The sequence below is a fragment of the Gekko japonicus genome, unplaced genomic scaffold (assembly GCF_001447785.1).
Source record: "Gekko japonicus isolate JY-2015 unplaced genomic scaffold, Gekko_japonicus_V1.1 scaffold1050, whole genome shotgun sequence".
Lineage (NCBI taxonomy): Eukaryota > Metazoa > Chordata > Lepidosauria > Squamata > Gekkonidae > Gekko > Gekko japonicus.
In genome coordinates this window covers 243,748-264,688 of record NW_015172034.1, presented here as the reverse complement: position 1 = coordinate 264,688, position 20,941 = coordinate 243,748, and the positions used below count along the sequence as shown (strand labels likewise).

The 20,941-nt window shown below is 45.5% G+C and overlaps 1 protein-coding gene across 1 annotated transcript in view; it reads right to left on the bottom strand.

The window, feature by feature from the left end:
- Positions 1-1,880: 1,880 nt before the first annotated feature.
- Positions 1,881-20,941, bottom strand: part of DLST (dihydrolipoamide S-succinyltransferase (E2 component of 2-oxo-glutarate complex)) — a 24,746-nt gene continuing 5,685 nt past the window's right edge. The window contains exons 3-15 of the mRNA XM_015420625.1: positions 18,005-18,053; positions 15,700-15,755; positions 14,325-14,399; positions 13,922-13,977; positions 13,338-13,449; positions 12,786-12,947; positions 12,233-12,318; positions 11,231-11,328; positions 9,464-9,594; positions 8,281-8,354; positions 7,402-7,485; positions 5,651-5,818; positions 1,881-3,171 (exon numbers count right to left, since the gene is read on the bottom strand). Of these exons, the coding sequence (XP_015276111.1) occupies positions 3,037-3,171; positions 5,651-5,818; positions 7,402-7,485; positions 8,281-8,354; positions 9,464-9,594; positions 11,231-11,328; positions 12,233-12,318; positions 12,786-12,947; positions 13,338-13,449; positions 13,922-13,977; positions 14,325-14,399; positions 15,700-15,755; positions 18,005-18,053 (1,286 nt within the window). The 3' untranslated portion in view covers positions 1,881-3,036. The remainder of the gene's footprint in view (positions 3,172-5,650; positions 5,819-7,401; positions 7,486-8,280; positions 8,355-9,463; positions 9,595-11,230; positions 11,329-12,232; positions 12,319-12,785; positions 12,948-13,337; positions 13,450-13,921; positions 13,978-14,324; positions 14,400-15,699; positions 15,756-18,004; positions 18,054-20,941) is intronic.

Below are 20,941 nucleotides of genomic sequence, written 5' to 3'. Positions count from 1 at the left end.
GTCTTCAGCTATGTTCAGGCCATTCTGTGTACATTTTGGTCCAGGATGCCACAAACTTGCCCAAGGCAGCAAAACTTAAGTGAGGCCTCAGCAGTGTCAGAGAGGGATTTCAGGCCAAGCTGTTAATCTTTCTGGAAATCACACCCAAAGAACCTTTTTTCCATCATGTGAAAGACGCTCAAGCACTTAGAAACACAATGTTTTGTAGATCCCTTTTCTCAGGTCAAACCTTTATTTCCATCCCCTTTCTTTGACTATAGCTCAGTGGCTGCTTTCACGCACATTGGATAATGTACTTTTAATGTATTTCTGTGTTAAAACAGTGAGACTACACAGAACTACTCCTTGTCCTAATGCCGCATTCCTTCTCTTTGTATAGCCTAGGTCAAAGAAGGGATTTCCCATGCCGTTTCAGTACCCATTCTCAATAATCAGCCAGTGCCTTGTAGGGTTGCCCTGGTAGCAGTCAAAGAGCAACACCTGCCCCTTTCCTTTTACTAGGCTAACCACACATTTGAGAGCCCCTGTTGATCAGAAGGAAATACTGCAGCAGAATGGTTCTTCATCTGTAAGGAAATCATTGAGAATACTTTTAAAGTTCACCCCGGATAAAAACAGCCATCCATTTTGAACTACGGACTGAGGAGCAACTTGTTTCTTCTATATCAGCCAACAAAAATGTCAAAGAAACAGCCAGCGGCTTGTGTAGTTACCCCTTATAGACAAACTCTGTTTAGCTTGGACACGGGAAATGAATATAGCAGTGGAGCTTTAATTTGCGAGGCTTTCAAGTATGCAATGCCCAGGGTATGATGGTCCACAGAGAACAAGCAGACCACCCAGAGCCCCTTAAATACACAAAACTGATCGCTGATGTTTTGTAACATTTGATGCAGTGCACCCTTTCCTCATGAAGGAGCGTGAGAACTGCTATGCTGACAGACTAACCTCCATTCAGAGATGGCTTATGCAAAGACACAGCCCATGATTCCCAGAGAAACAGGCGGCAGTGTTTCCCCTCCACCCTGCTGTCAGTGCTGACCATTTGCTCTAAGGCAGGGGCATCAAACATAAGGCCTGGGGGCCAGAACCAGTCCATCCAGGGCTCTTATGCGGCCTGAGAGCAACTAGTGTAAAGGGAGGGAACAGGAGACTGCTCGGGAGTGGGCAGAGCCACTCCTGACTGTGGCTCCAGCATGGTGGAACAACCTTGTCTGTAGCAGTCAGGCAGCATGGGAGCGTCTGCCCACTGCTGCATTGTTGGCTCTCCAGTCTGCCCATATGGGTTTTCCTTTGCACCCCCCTCCCAGCCCAGGGGCCTTGCAGTGAGGAAACATTAACTAAAAGCTTACCAGTTGCTGTCCTTTATAAAGTCAATGTCTCCGGTACCTGGCATTACGTTTATGGCACACATTGTCCAGCCCAACATAGTGACATTTATGTCATATTTGGCCCTCGTAACAAATGAGTTTGACACCTCTGCAAGTCTAAGGAGAAGTTATGCCTGCATTCAACACTTCCATGGCAGATCAGGCTCCTATTGCAGTCAACATTTCAGGGCCTATTTAGCTCTGTGCTAATTTTCCTCTTAGCAGGTTACAGACTGCAGCATCAGGCCCACTGTTCCCCCTTATACCCAAGCACTGCTTTCATTCTCAAGCTGCAGAATTTCTTCCCTTTCCCTCCATTCTGTCCTAATACTCTCATGGAACTGTTAAGTTCCCTGAAGGGACAGTCATAATATTTAAGGCAACTCATTAGGACAGACTGGCAATTCCATCGTCTTGAAAGAGTGAATTTATTTCCCTTCCTAAAAGCAGGAAGGACAAGAACTCTATAACTTACCTAGTCCAGCTCCCCCCCCCCAATTCTCATACACTCACAGACATAATTTCCTTGTTTTATTTCATTTAAAATCTGTTGAGTTAAATAGTTTAATTACAAGTTTTGTGCGGCAGACAAGAGTAATAAACCCTGCAGATACTAGCAACCCTCTCACTCAACAATACACGTGCACACTATTGTACTAAGGATATGTCCCCATGAACCAGCAGGCTTTGGGCTGAGAAAACAAGCCACAGCAATGGCCTAGTCCCAACCCTTATCATCAGCATACAATCAGGCCCAGTCACTGCAGACAGGAAGTTGATAGAGCCATCCACTGAGGATCAGATGGACACAGGACAGCTGCAGAGGGTTGCCACCTTCCCCAAATCTCCAGTCAATGTGAGAACCAAGTCCAATAGCTACAGGGGATGCCAATTCTGCCTTACCAGAGGTTAAAATACCAAAGAAAGCTTCATGGAGGAGAGCAAGACCTCTTTCTTCTACCTTCTTGCTCCTGAGAGTACAGTATAGCAGAAGACGGGGAGGAAGTCTCTTGAAAGCAATCCTAGAACTGCCTCTCGGCTAGTACTACCGGGAGTAGAAGATAGCTGAGGAGGGAGTAGCCCATGGGCAGCTGCCTCACCTCTGCTAAAGTTAAAAAAAAAAAAACCCGCCAGATGGCTGGAGTAAAGATTTACTCTCCATTGCTGGAAGTGTGTAAGAGCAGGCACTGCGACACAGTCACTTCAGTGGACCCCGGGCAAACTTTGCGGTGTGAGAGAGCTAGAGCCCCTTCAAGCTGAGTACAGACCCAGCAACCGGCTTTCCTCTCCTGGCACCCAGTCTTGGTGATAATGAATTCAAACAAAAATTCTGTGCAGCAGGAGCTTTAGAAGGGAAGCTCTAGCCAAGCAGCTTCAATCCCCAAGAATGTCAGGAGAAAGGTGAGTGAAAACAGTAGGCTATCCCAGAACAGCCTATAACAGCTACTTGTTTGCCCTGGTAAGAAAGTGACCCATCACCTGAATACACAGGAAAAGTGGATGGCACACTACCCTTGGGGTTTGTTTCAAAGCAACCTCTGCCACTGAGAGGAGGAGGCGGCGGCGGAGACTGGAATGAAGCCCTGCTGATTCCTGAATGTCCTCTGTTCTGTCTGCTGGTGCTGCATCCTCGCTCTGCTGGACGGGGTGGTGCTGCTGCTGCCCTCTACAGGTCAAGCAGCAGCACACGAGGATCCTCCACCACAGCCTTGATCTTACGCAGGAAAGTCACTGCCTCTCTCCCATCAATCAACCGGTGATCGTAGGTCAGGGCCACATACATCATTGGTCGCACTTCAGCCTAAGAGAGAGGGAAACGCCACCGTTAAACCCTTTCTTCTGCAGTCATCTTTTTAGACACAAACCAGACTGAGAGGATTTGGATTGCAACGCAACCTTGAATGTGGAGTCAGTCACGGATCCCCAGATGACAGATGTTAGGAATCCTCAGAATAAAGCCATCTGCTGCATTTGCATGCAGTTGCTAACACAGCTTCTGAAGAACCTTAGGAGGCCTCCGTTTTTTATTTATTAAAAACGCAACTCTAAGTTTCATCATTGCAGACACAGATCTGAAAATGGCTAGCAGCCTGGTCATGTTATGAGGAGGATAACTCACCAACAGTTTACTGGTGTTTTCTGTATTCATGGGCTGGGAGTTTTCACTAAAATAAGATGGGGAAAGGGAAGAGAAGCCTATCTTGTCTCTCTGCTCACCCACACATACCATGAAATTCTACTCCACTGTCCTAGAGGACTGGTTGCCGCCGCCCCCCCCACCCCGAGTAACCTTGGTGCTGCAAAAGTATTTTAGATTTTTTATTTAAACCTTGCCTTTGGTTAACATTTCAAACAAACTTCACACATTCCAGTTTCCATGTAATGGCCCTCACAGACGATCCCACAGACAACGGGATTGAGGCGGGTCTGCACCGCTCCTGCTGTTAGACCTCTCAGCTGAGTCTGACACGTTGACTATGATTTGTTGACCTACCACCGCACCACCACCGGATTACATGGGGCAGTCCTCCAATGGCTGTGCTCAATTCCCCAAGGTCAGGGACAGAGGGCGGCGCTAGGGGGCAGGGTCTCATCGTGGCGCCCATTGGTGTGTGGAGTCCCTCAAGGGGCAATCCTCTCCCCCAACGCTGTTTAATATCCACATGCACCTCTGGCCCAGCTAGTCAGGAGATTTGGGCTTGGGTGCCATCAGTATGCAGATGATGCCCAGCTATATCTGTTAATGGACAGCCAACTGGATACCGTCCCAGAAGACCTGGCCAACTGCCTGGAAGCTGTGGCGGGATGGCTAAAGCAGAGCTGCTTGAAGCTGAACCCATTGAAAACAGAGGTCCTGTGGCTAGGCTGGGTAGGTCCAGGTCGGGGACTTCAGCTTCCCACTCTTGATGGACCACAGCTAGTACCAGCTCCCTCCATCAAGAGTCTGGGTGTGAGCCTAGATGCCTTGTTGTCGTTGGAAACATCGGTCACAAATATGGCTAGGTTGGCATTTTTCCATCTTCATCAAGCCAGACAACTGATCCCTTACCTGTCCCATGCCAACCTGGCCACAGTGACCCATGCAACAATCACCTCTAGACTAGACTACTGTAACTTGCTGTATGCAGGGCTACTCTTGTACCTTCTCCAGAACTTCAACTGGTCCGGAACGCAGCTGCACAAGTCCTTACTGGGACCCCTCCTGAGAATGCACACACAACCTGTGCTCTATCGATCGCACCAGCTCCAGACTGAGTGCCGAATCAGGTTCAATGTTTTGGTGCTTACCTTTAAAAACCCTATAAACTGTCTGGGACCAATGTATCTATGGGACCACCTCACCATATACCTCCCAGGGGACGTTATGCTCTTCCAGAAATAACTTATTGGCTGTCCCAGGCCCCCAAGCTGTCCTCGACCAGGGCCAGGGCCTATTTGGCTCTGGCTCCAATCTGGTGGAACTCTGCCTAATGAGACTCGGGCCCCGCGTGACTTGGTTCAGTTCTGCAGGGCCTGCAAGACCGAGATGTTCCATCAGAGAGGCACATGGCTGAGGACAGTGGCGGCCAGTTGCGATCTGTTGGCCTCCCTCCCTCTCCTCTTTTCCCCTCTCTCTGGGCTGGCTACCCCCAGGTGTTTGCCTGGAATGGATACTATGGCGCCATCTGATACAGGAATGAACTTTTAGGGTTTAACTGATATAATATAGATTTTAAAATTGTAGAATGTTAAAATTTGTTGTCTTTTTGCTTGTTGGAAGCCACCCTGAGCCCTGCTTGCGGGGAATGCAGCAGGATACAAATTGAATAAATAAATAAACCTAAAAATCTAACAATTAATTTATCATTCTGTAGCACACCTTCACATCCTCCCATTGCACGCAGTTCAAAATCCTTTTGTGCTCTCCAGAGGAGAGTTCTGCAATAGTGTTTACAGGTAGTGGTCCTTTCCTACGGTACGTGGAAGGTCAAGATTAAAGGCACCTGACTTTTTAGTCTAGGCTAAGGGGTCCTATAAACATTACCCTTGCCAAAGGGGAAGAATTTTTTGGTGAGTGACTCCAAGATGGGTCAGGGTTACATTTAAGTGAACCCATCCACATGGGCAGAGGTTGACCATGCCGGGGTCTTCTGCATGACTGGGCCCTGCCTATATGGATGGCTCATTTAAAAGCTATCCCAGCTGTGAGGGAACCACTCAGGGAAAACCTGCGCTCACATAGCTCAAAGCAATGTTTACTGGGCCCTTAAGCCATTTGTGACCTTTCACATGGTACTTACTTTGCCTCCAATAGCAACAGGTCTATCAAAGATGCCATGCATGCCCAGGATAGCTGACTGAGGGGGGTTGATGATGGGTGTCCCAAAAAGGGATCCAAATACGCCACCATTACTGATGGTGAATGTGCCGCCATCCATATCCTCAATGGCAAGCTCATTTTTACGTGCCTGAAATCGGGGAAAAAAACATTCGTTGGAACACATGAAAGCATCGTGCAAGGGGAAAGGGATCAGGGAACAGAAAATAGGATGCTGGTTCCTAGTTGCCAACATGCCTAGCCAACTGATACTATGGACAGCTCTCACCACAACTGCTGAGACAAAAGGCAAATCACACCTGACTGGGTTGTGCAACACCTGCTGTGTTTTTGGCTTCTAAGAACTTGGAAGGGGGGAGAATGGGAGGGTCTGTGTTAAAGGAATATGGAGTAGGGCCGTGGTGCATGGTTGACTGTGCCTCTCACTGAACCCCCATCCCCATGAGATCCAGCAAGAGAAACAAAAAAGACAAGCAGAATACAAGTACCCCCCCCCGCCATGGTGCATTTTTTAATTAGGGAAATAGGAGGAAAGAGCTAGCTCTCCCAGCATCACCACCCCAGTCCATATCAGGCCATCTGCCAATCAATATAGTGTGAAACCCCAGTATCACAGGTGGATTCACCCCCAAGCATCATCTACCAATCTTCAGTGACTGGCAGAGATATTAAATGAAATTATGGGCACAGACCCTTAATAATTTCACGATTTACAAACATTACCCTCACAGTTAAGATAGCTATTACATTCTACATAGCCAGAACACACAGACAGAGGGCACTGTGAGTACTGTGTGTTTAGGGAGCCTAGGATTTCAGACTGTATGATAATGTGCCTTGACACACAGTACGTAGGTCAGCAACTCCATCGGTTGTCTTGTTTTGCCAGAACACAGACCAGTAAGCAGAAGAGGAACACGGGCACACTTACTTTAGCACCGTGGAAAGGTAGCATTCTGTAACCTCACCATCCCGCAGTACATAAAATGCATGCCAGGCAAAAATTAATGAATAGCTGTTTTCCCAACAGCTTCTCCTGTCTCCTGAAGAAGTCTTTTACACTCTGATACATGTGAACCTGTTTTGGTTTCATATCACAAGAAAAACTACCATGACCAAAAAACTGACAAATGCATCAAGCCACATTATATCTGTTAGTCTTTTAAGGTGTCACAATGCTCATTTTTGAAGCAATAGACTTATTCTGGAACCAATAAGTATCAAAATGGTTTTTGTCCTAGCAACTTGGCTTATGCGGCTTTCAAATGGGATTCATGGAGGTGAAGTCGAACAATGGATACTAGCCATAATGGTTCAATGCAACCTCCACATTCAGAGGCAGTGTATGTCTGAGCACCACATGTTAGGGATAGGGTAACTAGGGAAAGCTGTTGCCTTCATGCCCTGTACATGGGTTTCCTGGTTGACTACTCTTGGAAACAGGATGCTGGATGAGACGGGCCTTTTGTTTATTCCAGTAAGGCTCTAATTTTATGTTATATTGTTAGATGGTCTCCGGAGGTACAGACTACACAGGTGCATTGCCTTTCTTGTCATCAGACATTCTGCTCAAATCTTCGTACTGCCACTTCTTACCTGCTATCTTCTTAATGTGTCTTCTAGGAAACAGTAATTTCCCCTTCTATTTCATCCTAAGGAAGTTGCGAGTCCATTCCCACTCATAAGATTTCATCTCTCACCCCTGTAATTTACCTTCTCTCCCAGCTCACTGATGCTTCGTTCAATATCAGCAAAGTTCATTGTTTCTACATTCCTGATGACTGGCACCACGAGACCCTACAAGGAACAAAAATCTTAGATTCAAATGGAACAAATATCACAGTAGAGCAAAAACCAAGCAGAGCAAATCATCACCACTTAGAATAAGAAGAGACTGGAAGAGCCCAAAGAATCAGCATTACCAGTAAAATACTATGATATTGCTAGTCTACGAGAGACAGGCTGAAACAGTGACTTAGGGCCACAAGTGGTTATGATTTAATTTTTACAAGGCAAAATCCTGTGACAGGAACCCAGGAGGTTTCAACTTCACCTTAAGCAGCAGAAAGAATAGAACTGACCCCAGCTCACTTGCTTGGAGAAATATGACAACTTCACTGGCCAAAGCCTCCTTTGCTCTTTTTCCGGTATTAAGGAAATATAGCACACCAGATAGAGGTTCACTTCTCAATGCATTTTTCAGCCATTAGGAGCCCTGCTTCATATAGTATCTTTCTCCTGAAGACACCTTCCTCTAGACAATGGCTATGGGCCAGTACTGTAAATTAAGCAGTTACTGCTTGTGTTTTCTTTAATAATATGACTTTTAGAGGTACACAAAAGTTTTCCCAGTCCCCTATGGAGCTGTCCTTTCAGTCAGGAAAAGGATCCTTCCCACAGTTCAGCCTACTAGATCTATTGTTTGGGCACCCATCTGGCCCAGGAATGTTGCAGCTGGAACTGCACAGCAAGACAGGCTCATGTATGGTATGTGAACTTGTTTTTCACTCCACCAAAGAGCCAACCCTCACCTTTCCCTATTAAACTGAAAGGCAGGCTTGAATGGCCAAAAGGCAATCCCACAGAACATACCCTGGGAGTTGCAACGGCAACGCTGATATCCACATATTCCCTGTATACGATCTCTTTGGTTGTATCATCAATCACTACATTGAGAAAGAAGAGCAGACTATTACATAAAGAAGCTCCAGGAGCCAAGGTTCTACCCAGGAGGGCCCAAAATGATCCCTTTTGTTCAATGAAACTGAAAAGGGATGGGCAGGATTTTTAAAAATCTGGTTCGGTTTGGGGTGGCCCCTGAACTGAACCCCAAACTGAGCCAAAAGGCCCCCACCTGAACAGAGCCAGTCTGGGTGAAAGTGGGGGATTGCCCGGGAAGGGTTAAGTGGCTGACAGACATTTAACCCATCCATTTTGCTTCCCCCGTTTTGAAGCATGGGGGGAGCGAAACTGACAGGTTTAATGGCTTGCAGCCATTTCACAGGCTCATTTTGCTTCCTTCTGCCTCATTTAAACCTAGCAGACCTGCACCGCTAAGCTGTTAGGTTTAAAGGGTGTGAACACCCAAACTGAACTGGACAAAAGTCCAGTAAATGTTTGGGGAAGGTGCCTTCCCTGAACATTAGTTTGGGGGCGCCAAACCAGCCCAAGGTCGTGCTGAATTTTGGGTCATGAGCCAGTTTGTGCCTATCTCTAAAACTTGAGTGTGGGAGAAAACCAAACCTAATTTGCCCAAGCACAAAGAAATGTGAATGGTTAGAAAGTGGATTAAGATCTTCTAAGACTGCAAATAAATTTCATTTTAGTCTCTTTTCAGAGGCTGAATCTCTGGGACTGAACTGCTTTCACAGTATGGGAAATCTATATGAATATGGTGAAGTGTGCTTTAGTTCACAGTACAAGATTAGGGTTGGATCTGAAGTACCCTCCATCTACATTTGAAAACCCACCCGGTCAGAAAGGGCTTTTCCAGGTAAAAGCCGCTGTGCTGTGACCACTGCTGTTAATACAACCAAAAGTAGAGTGGAGACTCTTCATTGCACATCCCACTTAACTACCAAGTCTGAACCTCTTAAGTCCAATAGTACTCCATCTTTCTGTGTTATACCAATCACAGCTGCTGGCAAAATGTCAGGTCCTACAATGCCAAGACCACGGCCATACAGCACGGAAAATCTACAACAACTAATCCAATAGAACTCTCGTTCATTTCTGAAAGGTCTTCCTCTCAAGACAACGGGGCCATTCCTCTCACCTGCGTTTACAGTGGGCTGCTCTTGCAAGGCAAAGGCTGCAGCTTTCACAAAGGCAGACATAAAGCCAAGCTTCAGACTGTGCTTCTTCAGGAAGGTTTCTTTGTGCCGAGCTCGCATTTCCTGAATCATACTGAAAAAGCCACAGTAAGAATACTGACTATCACAGACACTACAAATACCAGGACGGAGGGGCAAGGTCCAGCTTCCCATATCTATATGCCTCATTTCTTTGACCATATTTAAAAAGCTAGGACACAGCATGAATTTTAGGGCTATGTCCTTTGAAGGATCTTTTGAAATACTCAACAGAGCAGAAAATAGCAGTTTCCATTATTCACTTATTTCAACAGAGACCAACCACACACTTTTTCTCTTGACAATTCTAGACAGAGATAGAAATGTTAACTTTTGGCTTCCACTGCCCAGACAGTATGGCTTTACAAAGGCCGTTTTTAGAGTCAGAGTGCCCCTTGGGGGCAGAGACTGTTTGTTTTCCTTTGTCTAATCTTGTTTAGAGCTAGGATTACCATCCAAAGACATTATTGCCTCCCAAGGCACAGGAGCTGCTGGAATGAAGTTGTGGTTTGAGAAGAGGAAGCCATCATGGGCAGCATCCATAGCAGACACTAATCTACCACCACCGCCTCCCTTGGGGAAGCAAAGGGCCTCGGCCTAGGTCCTTGCAAGACGCCTACGTGGCATATGGGCTGGTGGCAATCAATTGAAAACAAATTACTGGCTACAGCAAGAGCTTAAGGCCAGAGTAAAGCGACACCTCCATTAGCTTGCGAAAAGAGATAAGTTGCAGCACTTCCTCCCCAATCATGGCTGTTTTGCCAGCCTTATTATTTCAGACACAAAATATTTACATGTTTTGTCTTAAGAAGCAGGATAGGATTTCATGAGGCAATTTGATTTGGGAACCATTTCCCTTAATGCATTGAAACACAAGCTTCCCCCCTCCCCAAACCCATTAGGGCTCAGCCCATACAAACAGTTGGTTCGAAGAACGGTGGCTCACTCACTGTCGAACACAGACACAAGGTATATGTGGGGACTGGGTGAGAACTTCAGGACCATCTTTTGGTAAGCTGCACTACTGCTTAGCGCAGGGTTGTCAAACAGGGGGCCAGAACCGGCCTGTCCAGGGCTCTTATGCGGCCCACGAGCAAATGGTGCAAGGGAGGGAACGGAAAACTGCTCGGGGAGGGGAGTGGGTAGAGCCACTCCAATTGTGGCTTCAGAATGGCTGAACAAGCTCGTCTGTAGCAATGAAGCAGTGTGGGAGCGTCTGCCCAGTGCTGCATTGCTGGGTCTCCAGTCTGCCCATGTGGGTTTTCCTCTACACCCCCTCTCAGCCCATGGGGCCTTGCAATTCCGAGCTTACCAGCTGCTGTCCTTTATACAGTTTACATCCCTGGTACCTGGCATTACACTTCATGGCACACATGGCCTGGCCCAAGTGACATTTATGTCACATCTGGCCCTCATAACAAATGAGTTTGACACCTCGGGCTTATATTAACCACCAAGAGAGGACTATACAAGACAGTCTTTCACATCATAGCCAGGCTTTTTACCTCTACTAACTGGGAAACAAGTTCCACACAGACCTATACTTTGCTGTTGAACATTAACATAACTCTAGAGATGAAACTGGTGAGCTCAGTGAGGACCTCACCACTGTTGTGTACCTTATCACCCAAAGTTCCTGCTATTAGCGAATGCAACAGGTAGCAAAGTCAATTGGAGTCACAGGTCTTTACCTCATGTCAATTTCATTAAAGGTAGTCAGCATGGCACATGTATTCTGAGCCTCTTTCAAGCGCTGAGAGATACGCTGACGCATCCTGTTCATTTTCACCTGAAGGACAGAGAAAGATGATGGAAAAGGCATCATGCCTGGAACAATACAAAAGAAAGCAATGGAGACCACCTTTTCTTTCACAAAGTGAGACAGGTTGCCACACAAAGTAACACAGCAAATAAGTGATGTCAACATTTTCTCTGAGCAATGAACCCAGAAAGCTACCATACCATTTAGGTCAGCTAAAAGTTGTCATGTAAGTTTACCAACCTCCAGATGTTGCCTGAAACTCTCCCAGAATTATGACTAATCTCCAGTCTACAGAGATCAGTTCTCCAGGAGGAAATGGCAACTTCAGAGGGTGGACTCCGTGGCATACAGAGCTGCTTTCCCTCTCCAAACTCTGCATTTCCCAGGCTCTGCTCCCAAATCTCCTGACCCAGAGTTGTGAACTTTACTTGCAAGCCTAAAGAGTGTTCAGCTGAGAACATCAAACCAAATAATGCTGAAGGAATTCAAAATCAAACGTATAGACTTCAAAAGAAGTTCATGGGCTGGGACAACTGAGCAAGCTTGCAGCAGGAGTTGCAAAGCACACCACAGTTCCAACACTGAGAGTTCCAACTTGGTCACATAACCATGGGATTATGTTACTGACCACTGCTACTGCAGAAGACACCAAGAAGCAAATCCAGAGCTCATGAACCAAGATTTTGCCTGCATTCAGTCACTGCCTACTGGCCATGCATCACAACTTGACCGCGACATATTATGAGGATCTGGATGGAAGCTTTCTTTTCACTCTTCTCAGGCTAGAGATCCATCTCTCAAGTTTGCCCCAACCACAGGGTATTACTTCTGCACCACCATATTCAAGAAGAGAGAAGAGATATTGGATTTATACCCCTTCCTCCCCGTTCCCACCACCCTCTGCCGGCAGCTCAGAAAAGCCTCCAATTACCCTCTGCTCCGATCTGGCACCTTTGCCGGCCCCAGGTTCCACAGCAGGAGCACCCGGTGGAGCTGCAGATGGCTTTACTGCAGACACTGAAAGTAAATGAAAAAAGGTGTCAAGGGCTTGAGAAAATAGGGTTCATGTGCCAGCAAGTGAGATTAAGGCTAAAGCCAATCTGAGGAGGAGCTGGAAGAATGTTTTGGGATGCCTGAAGCTCATACAGCCAGAGAGAAGCTGCCGAACCAGCACACATGGTTCCTTCTGCTGCCTTGTGCTCAGATTCTCTAGTTAGTAATACAGATAGGAGCGAGTAACTGAGGAAGACTCAAAGCTGTTAGGACCAATATTCCCTCTAAGCTATGGAGTCCTGTGAGCAAAAATTCTACTTTGTGAGCTACTGGCCTTAAAGTTGTGAGCAAGTGATTTGGCTACTGCATAAATTAGTTTGCTCGGGAGCTGTCCTTCCTGAGCGAAAACAAAAATGTGTGAGCCAGAAGCTAAAAAACTCTGAGCTAGCTCACACTAACTCAGCTTAGAGGGAACAGCTGTTAGGACTCACCTGGTTTAGCATAAATAGGCTGTGTCGACACAGGGGGCACTGGAGGCATCGTAGTGGGGACTGGTGCTGCAGGGGGAGGTGCAGCAGCAGGGGCTGCAGCCACCGCAGGTTCTGGGGCAGGGGTTGAAGGAGCTGCTGCTTGTTTTGCCTTAGCAGGTGCAGCTGAAAGACAGAAAACAAGTCAGTTACAAATGCAAGTAGAAACCAAAGGCACATTCAGATCATTGGAGCAGGCTGTAACAAAGCCCTCCTTCTGAGCCAAAATTATTCATATTAATATAAAATTACAGGATTACTGGCTAGTACCCCAAAATGGTATGTACACAGAGGTGGCAGGTAAATCCTCCATTGTAAGTTAGGTTCCTTTTACCCTACTTAGATCTGAGTTTCTAGTGATACAGCCCAGTTACAGAATCTGGATCACTGCAGATTTTTCTTTATTACAGAATCCATTATGACCTGATTTAAAACATCTGTTAGTATCTCAATCTCTTGCAGTCCCAACAGATGGCATAAAAAAATGTCCCGTTTAATTGGATGCTTCTGATTTACCTCCGCTTTTCCTGAGTTTGAACAGGGGTGTTCCTCCTTCTACTTTCCCCCCATCAGGGACCAGAAGTGCTTCAATTACACCAGCTGTTGGAGCTGGAACCTGCACAGATGTCTGCAGATGGAAGGCAAATGAATTCTCCACTCAACATGGGAAGGATATAAGTATGAAAATAGGACACTAGCCCTTGAACAAGAATGAATGGCATGTTAAACTGTTCGCTGAAGACAAAGCAGGAAAACGTCGTGCATGTACCTACATATTTCCAACCAACTCTAATTCATCACATGAAGGAATGGGACACAAAAATAGTTAAGGGCTATTCACAGGTCCAGAACCTGTGAAGGAGGACAGTTGGCACAACATATAACAATTTTTCCAGTACAAAAAAGGATTTACTGTCAATCTGTGAATGATGGAGGGCATGCTAGCTCCCAGCAGGTTCAAGAGAAAGCAAGAGTGTTTACTGTTATCAAAGAGTGCTAAACTGTTTGGAGTCATTTGACTGCCTTGGCCTATGTTTTGTGACCATTAATGTTTGCCCCATGCTGGGGAACACAAAGTAATAGATAAGCAGGACATTTACCTTGTCTGTTTCTATCTCACATACCACTTCATCTTCTGCTACTGTGTCTCCCACAGCTAAACAGTAAAAAACAAACAACAACAATGAGCACGGGAGCAGAGTTTCACCATTTCTCTCCACCCACAGCGGTGCTTCAAAGCAGCCCTAAATTCTTTCAGTGTGAACCTTTAAGATCATAACGATAACAATGTAAGATCATAACAAGACCTTAACAATGGACTGTACACACATACCTTGGGGGCTGAGAGTCCCTTTATAGGCCACTGCCCATGTTATAACTAATATGCTTGGGGCAATTTATAACATATAGAATAAAAGTATCCACTGCTTTTCCCAATCAGGACTTGAGGGTTCCCACAGAGACTAAAAATAGAGTACCCAGAGTGAAGAAGCAGGCTCTTACCTTTCTCCCACCTGACATCTCCTTCTGTGACTGATTCTGCAAATGCTGGTGTGTTCACGGTAACAACGTCTTCCCCTGCAGAAGATACAAACATATTTGGGGTGGAACAGGAGTTTAAGTTCTTCCCTTTCTGGCTCTGGAACATATGGACCATTACGAGAAAGGGATGTCCATGGAAGAATCACAAAGTAAAGGCAGATGCTAACTTAAATAACCCCAGTATTGCTGCTCTCTCATGCCTTAGAATCCCCTCCTAGTACACCTACATTGTACCACTGTTCCCTTTGTTCACCCCTTTCACGAAGCCTTTGGCTTAGCAACTTAGTTCTCACTGCAGTTGAAACAAAGCATAAATATACATAATTATTTGAGCATATTCAGCCTGTTTCTCTCTTTTTCCTCCAATGTCTCCTGCATTCTCAAGGTTTATACTGAAAGCTCGTCACAGGAGGGAACATTTTTATGCTTTTTATTCTACAAGGTATCATGCATGCTGATGGTGTAACAATAATAATAAAAATATAAATCTGAAACACAGGAAAGTTCATAAAATGCTAAAGCCCAGCCCAAGTATTATGCTGCCAAGCGGGGGGGAAACAGCAGTCTGCCAGTTATTTCTTTGTTTTTCTTATTTATTTATTTTTTTATATCTTCGATTTGTATACCGCCCTTTACCCGAGGGTCTCTGCGCGGTTTACAGGTATATGGCCTAAGTGCCTAATTAGTTCCTATCCTAGGGCCACAATTTGACTGGGGGAGGGGCTACCTATCGACACCCGAGCGGCGCGATCCTGTTGTATTCCACGGGCGGGCTTCCGTTGTTTCTTCCTGGCACCTTAGGACTCTCAGTCTTTCCCAGGTGCTCAGGGTTCCTTACTTTTACCCTCGGAGCAACACTCTGAGGAAGGGAGGCCGAGACACTGCAAACGGCGAAAACCCTGAGGCTAAATGGGGATGTGAACCTGGGCCTCTTTTGTTCCCCAACACCAACCGGTATTCCACACTGGCAAATGAGGAACAATATGACAGAAATACATGTTGAGTGTCGGATCCAAAGTACTTGAAGCAGAACAGAACTTTCCTTCTTCCTCCACTGCAGCCCACAGTGCCCTCTGAAAAGATGCACCCACAGTTCAGGGCACCCCTAAGAACCACACTGGGCTCAATGTGGGACCTGCAGTGGGAGGGAAGAACTGTTGAAAACTGTCCTCCCCCCAATGTTGCATCCACCCCCTCAGTCTCATATTACCACTGAACAACAGTTTAGACCAAGAATGTGGAGGCGAGTTTACTTGGGGTGCAAGACTACATATACTTAAGCAGGAACTGAATCTGCAGTCTTCCTCTACTGGAAGCAGGCTTTTCAACTACTTACTGCATGCTGCGGTGGTTCTGAAATAACGGACAGTGAAGACACGAGAGCCATTTACTCTGGGGAGCAAGAAAGAAGGATTAATTTACCACTTGCAGGAAGCTTGTTAGTAGTGCAGATTTTGCACCTGCTTGTCTTGATTTGCTGGATTACTAATGAACCACCCTCACAGTATGTTTAGCTTGCTTATGACAGCACATGGGTTTATGCGTTGTACCATAAGGACCCCAATTCACAGAGCCTAATTTCAGGCACTCAACAATCCAAGGAGAATATATTTCTGAAATTATCCTGGCTAGGCACCCAAGTGACTGAAAGACCATAGGTTTGGGAGATTCAGAATGTAACTGAGCCAGCTTTAAAACCAAAACCAGACTTGCAGCTACTATATTTATGATCATTCACTTTTAAGAACAGCACCACAGGGAATCTCAGTCACTCAGTTCAGATAAACTCTCCTCATTTACCCATACGCAGAAGGGGCAATGACTGAGATCAAGCGAGAGCATTTCAAATGGACAGTAAACATGACTATTTTAGCTGTACCATAGAGAGCTGCAGTACCAAATTTCCCAATGGGGCTGGTCACCGCACAAAAAGCAACCAGCTAACACTACCCCAGTGTTCCATCTTTCCCTGTCATTGTCACACATGAACACACATGAAGCTGCCTTGGTCAGACCATTGGTACATCAAGTTCAGTATTGTCCATTAAGACTGGCAGTAGCTCTCCAGGGTCTCAGGCAGACATCTTATACATCACCTGCTATCTTCTAACAGGAGATGCTGGGGATTGAACCTGGGACCTTCTGCATGCCAAGCAGATGCTCTGCCACTGTGCCATGGTCCCTCTCTCCCTCATCTGCTGTATCACCTGAAACTCCTACAACTCATGTCGCTCCTCCAGAAATTAAATTGCATTTCTGCAGAGAGCCCCCACTAACTTCTACAGATATATAGAAAGAGCACAAAGTAGGTGACAGTCCCTTTTCACCCCTTCGCCTTCCTCATTCTTGTATTTTCATATGGCAGTAAATCAGTGAGATGGAGCATTCTGAGGAGATGCCTAACATTAAACCTGCAGGGCCCTCTCAGGCTATGGAATCCCAGGTTATATTTTGCCGTGCTGGTGGTCATGTCTGAAAGTCAGTTTATTTGGGGGCAAGATTTTGAGACATATGGAATTAATTGCACATTATAATGTCCCTTATGACTCCTTATTTTATTAGAAAATACTGATACACAAAACATCCCAATCTTGAAAATGGAACAGATTTTACTTCTACTACTGGTAGAAAAATTCTGTCTGTCTCATACTGGGGAAAATCTTATGTGCCTCCCTTTGGGTGCTGATACGAAAAAGTATGAAATCTCTTAATCATAGATAAGGTGCCCTTTCAACTTATTCCACTAATTTTCTAAATAGATGGCTGCCCCTTTTAAGAATACATGGAGACAAGTGTACTGTGAAGTAGGAGATGCCCATGAAAATATCATGTGATCTGTATTTATTAAGCACTTCTAACTGAACACAGGCTAGCCTGATCCCATCAGACCTTGGAAGCTAACCGGCTAATATTTGGTTGGGGACCACAAAGGAATACCAGGGTTGTAACACAGAGGCAGGCAATGAGAAACCACTTCTGAACATCTGTTGCCTTGAAAACCCTATGGGGTTGCTCTAATTCAAGCTGTGACATGACAGCAAAAACCAACAACGTATGACATGGTTACTCTAAAAAGCATTAATGTGATCAGCTACTGGAAACATATTGGTTGTACTATTATACTTAACCTGTTACTGTTGAAATTTTTGTTCTATGATGAAAAATGAAGAATTATTTTAAAAACCTGCAGAGCCCTCATTTCAAGAAGGCCTTAACTTGGAGATACGTCTGTCAGCATTCATGTGATTTTATGATCAAATAAGTGTGGAAACTTGTAACGGGTACAGAATTTAGCAGCCTGAGAATCTCAGATTTTGTTAGAAAACCACAAGCGACTAGTCCTTACAGCTATGGTGACTGGAAGTGGGAGACCTCAAAAGATGAAGGGGGACTAAACACGACTGGTTGGGGCCTTCAGTGTCCTCAGTATCCTACCCTTTCCATGAGTAGCTAAATTAAGAAGATACATTTATTTAATTCATATAATTTGTAGAATTCAATGATTCAGCTACTATTGGCATGATAACTATAACTATGTTAAACATACTTGCCTGGTGAATTACAGATTGAGACTGTAGGAATCCTTTCCCCACCTTAACATGGTGTAGTAATTTAACTGACTTCATAAATTGCATACTTACAAATGCTTCCTGCTGTTGGCATAAACTGGTCCTTGGCATTGAGAAATACCTGTAAAGCAGAAACCACTTCAGCTAAAATCTGGCAGGCCCAGGTAACAAGGGACTCAGAACAGTTATAAACCCTGCCAAAAATGGCATGAGACAGTTGCAGAAAATCACTGCACAAATGCAGAATCTATACGTTTTCTTACTATTAGGAAAATCTCCGTGAATGTTCTTATTTTCAGTGATGTTGGTTTTCTGGAAGCATTTGAATTGGAAAATTTGCTAGCATCCTAAACAAAGCATGATCTGCTCTAGCATGTTTATTTCAACAAGTTTAAAAGAAGAAGTGGAAACTGGATTTATACCCCGCCCTTCAGTCAGAGTCTCAGAGCAGCTTACAATCTCCTTTCCCTTTTCCTCCCCACAACAGACACCCTGTAAAGTAGGTGGGGCTGAGAGAACTCTCTCAAGAACTGCCCTTGAGAGAACAGCTCTGAAAGAACTTATGACTGACCCAAGGTCATACCAGCAGCTTCATGTGGAGGAGTGGGGAATTAAACCCGGTTCTCCCAGATTAGAGTCCGCACTCCTAACCACTACACCAAACTGGCTCTCTGGATGCAGTAGTGAACACAATTTAAAGAGTACTCCCATGTTAATTTTATGACGCAATAGGAACAAATATTTCAACTAAAGTGTCTGGTCGGGGAAGGAAATTAAGTGTGGTTTAATAGTTACATAAACCCAAATCTTTATGTGGAAATTATTTCTATTGAAAGAATTCTTTAAAAGTCTAAAGAGATAGAGTACGTACTTCCCTTATATTGTTCAATTTAAGAAAATATGCTAAACCCACTCAAAACTGTCAATGCAATAAGTTTAGCACATCCACAGAACTGTACATGATACGTTGTAGATGTAGTAGTCCACTTAACTGTTCCAACTAAATTTAACTCTTCCATGGAGGTCACTGGGGCACCTCAGTTTCACTGTTATTTTCTGTGGCGTCACTTTCATTATTTCTTAACTCCATATCAGGTTGGTGATTACAATATCCCCTTTTATCATGCAATAAGAGACATAAATAAGAAATGTAGAGTTGGCTTGGATTTAAACTGCATAAACAATCAGGAGAACTAGTAACTTGATTTTTAAGATTTGGGTTGTTACATTTATCTGTAGGTTTATCCCACCCACTAACTCCCAGGCTCAGCCATAAGTAAGACAGAGTTGTACTCATTCACACATTTTCCAGGGATAATCATTTAGAAACATTAATTACAGCCTTGAAACTGACAAATTACTTAATATTGTATTGGCAGTTGCAGCCCCTTATTTTATGGAACAATGAATATTTAGACTTTTATCACAGAAACACAGCACTGGGGAAAAATCTGGAAAATTTCTGCAAAAAAATTCTGTTCTGCATCTCAGCATGTGTTTTTATAATTAATAAGCCACCCTCGAGTCAGACTGGCAAGTTTAACAGCCAGCATGAAAGGCTGTTTTCCAGGACAGGAATTTTATGTTGCGAGCGGCTCAAAAGGTTTCCTGTTCAGTTGGCGAAGAACCAGGGGAAGGTCCCAGGGGACGACAGGACTTTTGATGGGAGGGTAAAGGTGCAACAGTCCCTTCAAAAAACGTTTAGAAAGTGGATGCGAGAACAGTGTGCATCCCTCAAACTGAACATGGTATGCCGAAAGTGCGGCCAAATAAACCCTTAACGAGGAATGTGATAGTCCCAAGGCAGCGAGAGACAGGAGGAATTCGAAAACTTTCTCGAGACCTGCGGAGGTGGCTCAAGGGGCATCCTCACCCAAGGAGGAACAAAATTTTTGCCACTTGTAATGATACGATTTTCGCGTAGTGGACTTTCTAGAGTTTAGCAAGACATTTGCTATGTGGGCGGAAAACCTGTTGACGCCACTCTCCAGGCTGTCAACTTCATTCGTGGCACGTCGTGGTATAGGAGAGGGGACTCGGTTAGGAACAGGAGGTCTTGTGCTGGAGGAAATTGGTGGTAGACCCCCGCTGACAGATCCAGGATGGTTGAGAACCATGGTTGCCTTGGCCACCACGGGGTTATGAGGATGCAGCCCGCTCTGTCGCTGATGATTTTGTGGACCACTCTCAGAAGCAGATAAACCAGAGTTGCAGGTGTCGCATTTTTAATTTGGCAAAAGCCAGGACTGATGTAGTAGCGGCCATGAGGCCAAGTAGCCTTTGTATTTGGAAGGCCATCACTGAAGGCCGAGAACGCATGACAGTGGCTAGGCTCTGTTTTGTGGCAGGTAGGCTGTGCAATTAGTGGAGTACAGTAGCGCACCGATGTAGTGTATTTTCTGGACCGGTTGAAGCTGAGACTTCTCCAGATTTACTTGCAGACCCAAGTTTCCCAGGAGGGCTAGCGTCTCGTTGATGTTTGAGGCTAGGGCGTCCCTGGAAGTTGCAACCAAGAGCCAATCGTCGATGTATGGGGTAGATGGAGATACCCTTGAGACGAAGGAAGGCCGCGACCACCACCATCGTCTTTGTGAAGACTCTCGGTGCATTCGAAAGGCCGAATGGCAGGGCGGCATATTGGTAGTGATGTTGACCAATTGCGAAGCGTAGGTATTGGCGGTGGGATGAGTGGATGGTGAGGTGGAAGTACGCGTCTTGGAGGTCGAGGGTGGCCATCCAGACGTTCTTCTGGAGAAGTGGCAGAATCTGCTGCAAGGACACCATGCGGAAGCGGTGGTAGCTCACAAAGCAGTTTAGCACCCGTAGATCTAAGATTGGTCGAACGCCTCCATCCCGCTTTGGAACGGTGAAATAGTGGGAATAGAATCCCTTGCCCTGTAGATGCAGTGGCACCGGCTCGATGGCTCCCTTCTGCAGAAGGATGGATACTTCTTCCAGGAGGGCTGGAGAAGGGGGTGTGGAGACGAAGACAGGAGTAATGGGGTTCTG